This window comes from Peromyscus californicus, unplaced genomic scaffold (genome assembly GCF_007827085.1).
Source record: "Peromyscus californicus insignis strain IS unplaced genomic scaffold, ASM782708v3 Scaffold_11__1_contigs__length_118956290, whole genome shotgun sequence".
NCBI lineage: Eukaryota > Metazoa > Chordata > Mammalia > Rodentia > Cricetidae > Peromyscus > Peromyscus californicus.
Window position 1 is genome coordinate 58047518 of NW_026294402.1, and position 10546 is coordinate 58058063.

The following is a 10546-nucleotide window of genomic DNA, read 5'->3' on the forward strand; positions in this document are numbered from 1 at the left end:
TTACTAAAAGGGAACCCAGAGTTTGAAAGGTACAAACGGCTGGTACAGAGCTCCGGAAGGAAGTGGCACTGAGCAGAAAGCAGAAAAATATAACCTGAGCTCTTTTCTGTCCTATACGGGAAGGTTCTTTGCCATCTGACCAAAATAACATTACTGGATATAACCGGGGAGGGGGGGTGCGCTCAGGGATCTGACACACTGGTTCACAATGACAATCCCAGACTCCTCTAGTTGCCTGGAGCATAGTAATATGATTTTCCAGCACATTAGGGAAGCAAAAGGAGAACCGGAAAGTCTATGCACTGGCTGGATTTTGTTAATGTCACTTAAAATGGAGGCAAAAATCCTAGCAAGATACCAAATAGAGTACGGCAGATGGCAAACAAATATTATGAAGCAATCTTTACAAAATCTGCAGTGTGTCACAAATATACAAAATGGCAGAGTTTGGGAAAAGAGAATCATAACAGGCCATATGTTGTTCACAATTTTTATCCGAAGCGACATGCAATCTGAAAGACGAACTAGAGGAGGCGTATAAAGGCCCCAGAGGAGAGCAGTACCTCAGGTAGGGGTGCTCAGAATGGCCCAGCGAGTAAAGAGCAGAAACTGGGGAACCTGCAGCACCCACCACAGTGACAGGGGCTCAGGGGGGCTTTCCACAAGGAGAGACAGAAAGTGGAGGCAATATATTATGTGTCATTTGTCATGCTCCTTCTGGACCAGGTAGAAGTCAAAGAGAACTACAGTAATGGCAGGAAAGAAATGGAAACATGCTTGTAAATGTTAGAAAGACATCAGTAGGAAATTACCAGAAAAGATGTCAAGTTCAGCGCAGTTCTCAGGGATGGAGTCCACTGATCTAGGCAGGATAATGGGCCATCGTTTCTGTGGTCACACCTTCATATCCATGAGCTATCACTTAGCTCCTCCCCTCCCCTCAATGCTCCAGTGCTTCCTTGTTGCTTTGCTTCCTTCTTCTTCTTGCCAAAGAAAGTGCCTACTATGTGGCAGGTGTGATACCCGGGCACAGAGGTGGTGAAGTGACGTGTGGTCATAGAGACACAGATGACATTTGGGGAAGAACACTGGGGGCAGAAAGAACAACTAACACAGAGGAAGAATTCCCAGCATGTTCCAGAAACAAAGGAAGTGAGACTGGCTAGAACAGAATGCAAACAAGAAAAAGAAAGTGTCCAGAGAAGTGACGGTGAGGCTGGGTCAGGGCCAACGTGTAACATGGGGACTTAAGCATTTGAAGGCGTTACCCTTCACTCTTGAGTAAGAAGAAAAGCTACAGGAGCTTTCTGATGCTGAAGAGCTCATCTTCTAGGAGGATCACCCTGGCTGACAAGAGGAACGTTGGGACAGGGACCAAGAAGGCTACTGTCCTACTCCAGATGAGGGAGATGATGACCTAACAAGCTACAGATGTTCTACTGAGTTTTGTGCCCTCCCTCACCCCCAACCCCGCCTCCCAAGAGCTAGAATTTCACTGTGCAGCCCAAGCTGGAACAACTCATGGCTTAAGCAATCCTCCGACCTCAGCCTGTTGCATTGCTGGGACAGAGGGTGTCCCACTACACCTAGCCAAAATGAGGTTTTGAGAACAGACCACATGCTGGCTCCATGTGAAGACAGGTTCAATGGGTTGACATGGGGTAAACAAACTTGTTTTAGGTATTCCATTTCTTCAAGCACTCGTGCATTCCAGAAGAACCACCGCAAGCCTACTATGTGCAGGGTCTCCAGAGATTCAAAAGCAAGCAGTTCTGTCCACTGATCTTCAGGAACAACTGGTCCACTACTTGCTTAAAGAACTTCTTTAAACACATGCAAATTAACAGTATTATACATAAGGAAGTCTAGGCTTGTTAAAGCCAAATTTCTACAAATTAAAGCTCTCTTTGAATTTCCTCAAATTTGCATAATTAACTTTTATATGTTCAATATTTTTCAGACTCAATGTACATTCATTGTGAATTATAATTTTCTCATTAATCTATCTAGTTTGCATAAATAATGACCTTTTTCTATATACAACAATTTAAGAAAATGAAACTTCATTTCTTCCAAATATCTTTAAACTTGAACTTTTCCATGATGCAAAAAGTGGCTGCCACCCAACCGTTCTCCCTCGACTGCGCTGCTTAGACACGCGGCACCTCCTACACACACCACTCCAACACTCAATACAGTTGTTTTCTACACTCTGAAATCTTACAACTTCCATAACTGTAGTTTTCCTTCAAAAACTCATGGTATGCCCAATTTAAAACAAGACATGACATGTTTATTTAAAGGTTCTTAGGTAAGGGGGCTGAAGAAATGGCTCAGCAGTTTAGAGGACTTGCTACTCTTCCAGAGGACCTAGGTTCAGGACACAGCACCCACATGGAGGCTATCAACCATCTGTAATGCCAGTTTCAGGGCATCTGATGCCGCCTTCTGATCTCCCTGGGTACCAGGCATGCATGTGATATACATACATATATGCAGGAGAATTTAAAAAAAAAAAAGAATCCCATCTAAATCACAAAATAAACTTCCCCAAATTCATAGAACAACTGAGAACATTCATTCAATAAGAAGTGAACACAGCTGGGCAGTGGTGGTACAAGCCTTTAATCCCAGCACTCAGAAGGCAGAGGCAGGCAGATCTCTCTGAGTTCAAGGCTAGCCTGGTCTACATAGCTACTTCCAGGAGAGCCAGAGTTGTTACACGGGGAAACCTTGTTTTGAGAAAAAAAAAATGACCAGCACTCGGGAGGCAGAGCCAGGCGGATCTCTGTGAGTTCGAGGCCAGCCTGGTCTCCAAAGCGAGTTCCAGGAAAGGCGCAAAGCTACACAGAGAAACCCTGTCTCGAAAAACCAAAAAAAAAAAAAAAAAAAAAAAAAATTGAAAAAAAAAACCTTCAGACTTAGGATGATAGAGAGATGACTCAGTGGTTAAGAACACTTGCAACTCTACCGGGGGACCCAAGTTCAGTTCCTAGCATCTACAATGGGCTGCTCACAACTGTCCATAACTCAAGCTCCCACGGATTTGATGTCCTCCATAGGTACTACACTCAAATGCATACACACATAAATATAAATTTTCAAAAATTAAAAATAAATAGTTGGACCTGAAGAAAGACACAAACCTTTATCTTCTAACCATGTTTTCTGAGTCACATTCTGATACAGAATTTGACAAGGATAAAGACACAGGCCTGAATATGTGAAACTGGTCTCATGGAAAAGTGAAAAGCCATGTTGTGTCTGAGCGCAAGGCAGCATTTCTCTGGATGAACTTCAAGCTCATCCTTCACATTGCCCAGGAGACTCCCCTGTCCCACAACATCAGTCTAATAGTCACTGGTCTCAAGAAAAATACAGGGCATGATGTGTAACGTCACAGACACGCACAGCAAATACATCTGCAGGCAAGGCTGATGTTTATCACCTGGTGTGCTGGAGCGCTCATTAATCTACTAATGAAACTGAGAGACTCAGCAGGGGCTCCGGGCCTTCATAAGTGCCAGGCTCCCTCAGCATCCGTTAGGCCCACACATGCAACATACAGGAATTTTTATGGTTATGGAATTTAGTCTCATCTCAGAAATGTTCTCACATCTGGGAAAAGACAAAGTATTCAATAATTGGCATGGAGTCAACTATCTATCTGTGTGAAAAATAAAACTGGACCCCATCTGACGTTTTCACCAAAATATACTGGAAATAGTACAATAGTAAAAATAAAATCTTTCCAATCTTGGTAATAAAAAAAACTCATGCTTTTTATTAAAAAAACTGATGATACACACAAATACACATATTTACCAAATAACATGTAATACAGAACCCCACTAAAGTAGAAAGAAAAAACACTGCAAGGAAATGTTTACAGCGCCCGGAACACGGAAGACCTTTTTTAAGCATGACAAATCCAGAACTAAGAAGGAAAAACAGGGTAAGTGTGCCCACATGAAACGTTAACCTTCTCTATGGAAAAACCAGAGAGAGAATAAAAAGCACAAAACAAGCTGAGAAGAACAACAAACTGGATAAAAACACTTTGGAAAGACAAAGGACCAAGGTTTGTTCTTTAGCAAGCTCTCAGATCAAGGAGAAAAAGGCAACCTAAAAGAAGCATGGGCAAAGGTGGTGGAAATTGACATTAAATACACATGAAAAATACTAACACTCATTATAAAGAAAGATAAAAAGAAAGGCAATAACTTTTCTACCTATCAAATCAACATGGAGAAGAAATACGCTAGGACCGAGGCAGTTGGCGAGGGTGGAGGGAGGGCTTTCTGACATGCTGGTGGGTTGTGAATGAGTCCCTTTTTGGAAAGCAAACATGGTCACGGAAGTCCAGAGCAGAGGGTTTTCTTTATCACAGTGATTCCCAATGCCAGGGAATCCACCCTGCACACCAGCTTCCTCAGTGTGGAAAGATCTAAGCCACTACTGTTGATTCCCGCATTTTCTCTGGTTCTACAAAGCTGGTGAAAACTTGGATGTCCATCTAGTGGATTCAGTCATGTAAGTCCCAGCCAAGGCTGAGGTTGACGTGTGCACACTGATGCTGGCAAGAGGTCTACTGCACGCCAGCAGGTGAGGGCAGGGGGATGGCGGCCGCACAGCACGCCAGGGAGCCAGAAAGGACTAACAATCAATGAGAAAGTGAGGACTTTTTGTTTTGTTTCTGAGCTACTTCAAATTTGTAACAATATACCATTATATAAAAACAGAACAAACAACCCACTAGGTATTGCGTACTTTTGGGTTAGCAAGTTGGCTCTGTGGGCTAAGGCACTTGTCACTGAGCCTAAGCGCTGACTTTGACCCCTGACTCCCATGATGGAAGGAGAGCACTGAGCCCTGCAAGCTGTTTCTACCTCCATGTGTGTGACATGGCATAAATACACACACACACACACACACACACACACACACACACACACACAAAATACATGTGAAAAAAGTAAATTAACTCAATCATGCTCATTTGTGCTCTAGTTATGTGGGAGAAGGAGCTACAGGGGTAACAAGAAAAAAAAAGGCTTAGGACCACCAGCCCCAGTAGTGAATGTGGCCCAAAGGGGCCTCCCTCCTGTCCCACGCAGGCTAGGGAGCAAAACCAGACAAAACACAGCCACTGTAGAACCTTTGCCCCCTCAGGACAATACAGCTGGGAATTTGAATTGGAGCCCAACTTGTCCACCATATCAAAATACATCTAAGGTCCAGACAACAGCACAGATAATCCCAAAGCACAGGACAGTATCCACTTAGCTATATAGCTCATGTGCATTTCACAATTTTGTTTGAATATAGACACAAAGGACATTGATTCTGCTCGACAAGCATGTCCCCCAAAGCTCCAGAGTTAGTGCAAAGAAGAATAAAGGAAGTGACTGATGCTGTGAGGGAGGGGAAGGCAACTGGAGGCAGCTGGTCCATCCACTCTGAGAACAGTGTAGAGAGACAGCCCCATAAGAGCTGGCACCAGGCAACAGCAACATTTACCGTTTCCCAGTCTCTCAACTCTTTCCCTACCTTTATGAAAACTGGTAGCTTTGAGCTCTGTGCTGTCTCTTGCTGCTCCGTAATTATCACACCATCTCTCCAAAGTGAGGAGTCAGTTAGGGTTGGGTACACGCTGCAGTGTTAAATGGTCCTTTCACAGAGTTTTATTTATTTGAGGGTTACTCATCCACAAACCACCAAATGCCTCAGACTTCCCAGCAAATTCGCCTACAAACCAAACCTTAACTATTTCTTGCATATTGGTTCTACTTAGTGGTTCAGAATTTTGGGTCAATCAAGCTACTCAAAAACAGTCATGAGAAAAGCCAGCCTAGGGTTATGATAATCCAACCAAAAACAACCAAAGGCTGTCGTTATTTTTCTCTGTGTGTTTATATTGGTTTTGTTTGCTTGTTGTCCACCTTATAGCGGTATAGAGTTAGCTGTTGGGGCAAATGCCCACAGTCCTAGCATTTGGCAGGAAGAGGGGGTGGGGAAAGGAGGAGGGACAGGAGAGGGAGGGAAGAGCGGGCAGAGAAGCTTAACCTACAGATGAGCCAAGCTAATCTGCAGACAGACAGATACAGAATCGCTATCCTTGCTGGAGGATACAGAAGAGCATGACATCAGAGAATGGAAACAAGCCGGGCGGTGGTGGCGCACGCCTTTAGTCCCAGCACTCGGGAGGCTGAGGCAAGTGGATCTCTGGGAGTTCAAGGCCAGCCGGGTCTAGAGAGTGAGTTCCAGGACAGCCAGGATTAATACACAGAGAAGTCCTGTCTCAAAAAAAACAAAACAAAAGACTAGAAAGCTCAAAGTGTGAACATTTTTCTCTATTTATGCCTCAGAGATTTCCATGTGCTTACATGACTATGTGTTTTCAAGTCTGCGCTCTGTGACTTCCGAGCAATTACTTCACATCTGTGAGTTCCAGTTTCCTCACAGGTCTAATTTTCCTCCTTTGTAGAGTCGCTGCAAAGATTATTAAGGTGCAGCAACAATCTACAGAAAGAATCTAGTACATTGGCTGGCTCAGAGAAAGCCATCCGTAAGTGAGAACAATTAACACTATTCTTCTGAATGCTAAACCTGGAAGCTAGTGGAGCAGGCTGGGGTCCATGAGTGGAGAGCGCAAAGTTAGGCTTACATGTGCAAGCCTGACGACCTGAGTTTAATCCCTGGAACCCACTGTGGAAGGAGAGAAGTGACTCCAGAAAGTTGTCCGCTGACTTGCACAAGTGCCTGAGCAGGGGTTGGGGAGGGGCACATAAGTACACACACACACACACACACACACACACACACACACACACACACACACACAGATTAAAATAGAGTAAAAATAAACTCTTTGCCGTGTTTGCCAGCGAGAATACACTACAGCTGTGGTGACTCTTAGAAGTCCAGCACAGTTGTTGAGGAAACAGGCTCTAGAATGCACTTACACATATCTGAGCAAGTTGTTCAGTTCTTAGAGATGCCCTTGCTTGGGCTGAGACAGCAACAACAGTCCTTCAACGAACCTCGTAGGACTCTCGTGAAGGCTAAAGGAAATGGGCTAACTCATCTGGCGGCAGTATAAACACCAAACACTCGCTGTTCCTGGCCCCGGCCCCCTTTAGCTACTAAAAGAAGTCTAAATACAGTTTTCGTGTGTGTGTGTGTGTGTGTGTGTGTGTGTGTACATATATATTCCTCAATAGCATGAAGGGCCTAGTACCATTAATAAACAGTAATTAATAGTCCTACTGGCTGTAGTTTTGAAAAGCAAGTTCTGGTTACTGAACACTATTCCAGCAATAGGGACAGACATAGAGTGAAAAGTGCACTTACTCATCTCTAATCCCCCAGGGCCCACGTCCACCTTCCAGGGGAGAAAGCACTGAATTGGGCCTCTGTATATACTGTCCCCCAGCAGACATGTGAGGTGGGTAAGGAGGGCTAGCATTTTGATGAGATGGGATTGTATCATACACATCATTTGTTCATTCAACAATCAATCCCAGTCTCTTTCCCTATCAACACATAGACACGTTATCATTTATTGGTCCACTTTACAGAGGCATTTTGCTTACATTTTGTTTTTTACTATCAAAAAATAATCCTTGTTTCAACAAGGGCATTCACTGTTTCTGTTGGATAGCTTCCAAGAGAGATCTGCTGAGTCAAAAGCGCTACAGAGCTCACCTGTTACTAAGTATGGCTGAATTGTCCTCTAACAAGGACATGGACTACACCGTCCTTACTTACTGTACACTCTACCAGTGATCACCTCTAAAACAGGAACAAAAGCACACTGTCATGTAGGGGAAAAAATCGCAATTATTTCCATGTTGGAAAGTGGCCCACATTTTCATGTGTGCACATGTATATGATGTGTATGTGTGCGTATGGGTATATACGGGCATGTTCCTATGTGTAAGAGTGAACAAGCACATACCACAGCACATGTGTGGAGGTCAGACCCCAGTCTTAACTATTGGTCTTCACCTTCCTTCTTGTTTAAGACCAGGTCTCTTTTTTGTTGTTTGCTGGCTACGCCAGGCCAGCTGGCCCCACAGCATCTGGATCTGCTGTCTCTATCTCCTCTCTTGCCCCAGGAGCACTGGGGTTACAAATGTGCGCGACTGTGTTCAGCTTTTACACGGGTTCTGGGGATTTGAACTCAGGTTCTCACAATGGCACAACAAGTGTTTTATCCACTGAGCCATCTCCTCAGCCCATGGCCCCATTTTCAAAGGAGGGCAAGACCACAGTTCCAACCCCAACTTTACCCTTCTCAGCACCTGAGGCCCTACACTACTTCTAAACTAGCGTCAGGACTTCCTCTGCAGTGACCTGGACTGTATCAAAACCAGTTATCTAGCACATCCCAGCCCTGTCCATAAAACCAGCTCAATGGAGAGCAGGAGGATTCAGGACAAAGTGGCCCCTGCCATCATCTAGAGGGAGGCCGAACCCCACTGAACCAGAATCATTCTACACACTGCTCGGGAGCTTTACTCTGCTATGTCCTAAAGCACTAAAGAATTAAAACCTCTTAATCAACAATCATCGGTCTACAGGTACTTTACACGTTTCATTTTGCCCTGCACTATTATAACAACGAGAAGAGCAGATAAAGGTCATGTTGGTAATTAAAGCTATATTGTAGAGATATGCACACCCAAGATATGATTAAATAAGAAAATATTACTCGGTTCAGTATCATCATTAAACTTGCATTAATTTATAAATATTTAAATGTACCATATGATGATCATAAATAATCTGTTTTTGTCAGTTTTGAAAATAATGCAACCCATAAAGCATGTGAAATATCACTGCAGAAGAAAGGATGAGGAGCGTGCACAAGCCAGACTCACATTCAAAGGCTGTCGTTGTTGCTTCAGGCAGAACCTGGCCTATCACATCCTAAACAAAGAAAGAAGAAAGAAGCACAATTAGTCATCTTCTTTATTGCCAACATGTGGCAAGTCCAGGAGAAAACAGGGAAACCTGGGAAGGATTTTTGAAATGCTAGCATAAACTACAGAAACATGAGCTTATAATCACACTTACCCAGAAAGTTTAAATCTCTATTCCAAGGAGAAAAGGGTTAGAAACTCTTCATATTGTATTAAAGACAATCTTTTACTCTCAATTCAACAATGCACAGCACTACATTATCACACTATCACACACACACACACACACACACACACACACACACACACACACACACGCACACACACACACTCACAGAGGCAGGGGAGAAAGAGGCTTAATAGTTAGACCACCTTAGGTTTCGGTCCTTACTATTAAATGTACAACCTGGGAAATATTTTTACTTAACCACCCTGACCCTCATTCTGATTATTTCCAAAATGGATCCAATGACACCAAAAGGGTAATGTGAGAACTAAATAATGTACTAAACATGAGCTTGACACATGGTACCTTGTAGACAATCAATGTGCTCCCTGATCTCTGAAGACCACACGGTGCCTTGCTCTCATAGCGGTAGTTTTAGCAAACAAGTTCTATGACGCTATGCAGTCAAGGGTAATAAGAATTCTCATCAACCTTTACTCCTAAGCAATGGAAACATACTCAATGTTGCTGGGATACAAGTTAATTTAGGGGGGAAGGAGCCCTGGAAGGTGTATATAATCTGTTATTAATATGTAAATGAGTTTCTAAAAGTTGAAAATACTAAAAAAATTAGTCTGCAGGGGCAGCTAAATCGAAGAGGCACAGAACACCTAAGTCTGGGAAGAGAGGCCCTCCATCATGTCCAATCCCATTGCAAAAGCCTTGTAGACCTCATTTCTCTCCAGAAGCTCTGCTGCAATGGCCCTCCCATGCCAAAGCTGTGCCAGAACTAGCACCAGGCAGCCAGCTGACAAAGGCAGTGGCGGCTGGCAGTGTTTCTCAGCAGGGAGCCCACGGTCCTTCCAAAGCAGGGCACTTAGCAGAGTGGAGTCTGCAACTTCCTTGGAAAGGCAATTCTTCAGGAGCGTTTGCTGCAGTGCCAATTTGCATAATCATCTTGGTGCTTCTTTTTCCTCTTCCTTTCTTTGTTTTTTTTTGTTTGTTTGTTTTTGTTGTTTTTGTTGTTTGTTTGTTTGTTTGTTTTTCAAAAAATAAATCTGTGCACAGAAAACCTGATCGGGTAGAACAACCATCCTGGGTAGCCCCTATTCATCAGTCAAAAAGAGGTGATGTTTTCCCTGGCTCTAATCTTGGCAAATGAAACATCAACTCTGTGAGGAAGTGAGGAAACCAATTTTAGGGTAGGAAATTCTTTCTCCACATTCACAGGTAGCAGGCATCTCTGAACTGGGAGCCAGCTATACACTGACTAGAGAATTAAGTACCCAGGCAGTCCAGAGGGAAGGACGGAAGTCTGCACACAGCCAGAGGGACACAGTCAGACCAACTCCCCAGCCCCACTACTGGCCATTTTTAAGCAGGCCACATTTGATGGTTTCACATTCATTTCCAGTTCACTTTAAGAGCTTGTTTTGCACTTGCTTCCAAGAGA

At 43.7% G+C, this 10546-nt stretch overlaps 1 protein-coding gene across 3 annotated transcripts in view; it reads right to left on the reverse strand.

Moving 5' to 3' along the window:
* Map2k5 (mitogen-activated protein kinase kinase 5) overlaps positions 1-10546 on the reverse strand; it is a 256460-nt gene that overhangs the window by 220132 nt on the left and 25782 nt on the right. For all 3 annotated transcript variants that reach the window (XM_052763441.1, XM_052763433.1, XM_052763451.1), the window contains one exon: positions 8886-8934. In XM_052763441.1, the coding sequence (XP_052619401.1) occupies positions 8886-8934 (49 nt within the window). The remainder of the gene's footprint in view (positions 1-8885; positions 8935-10546) is intronic.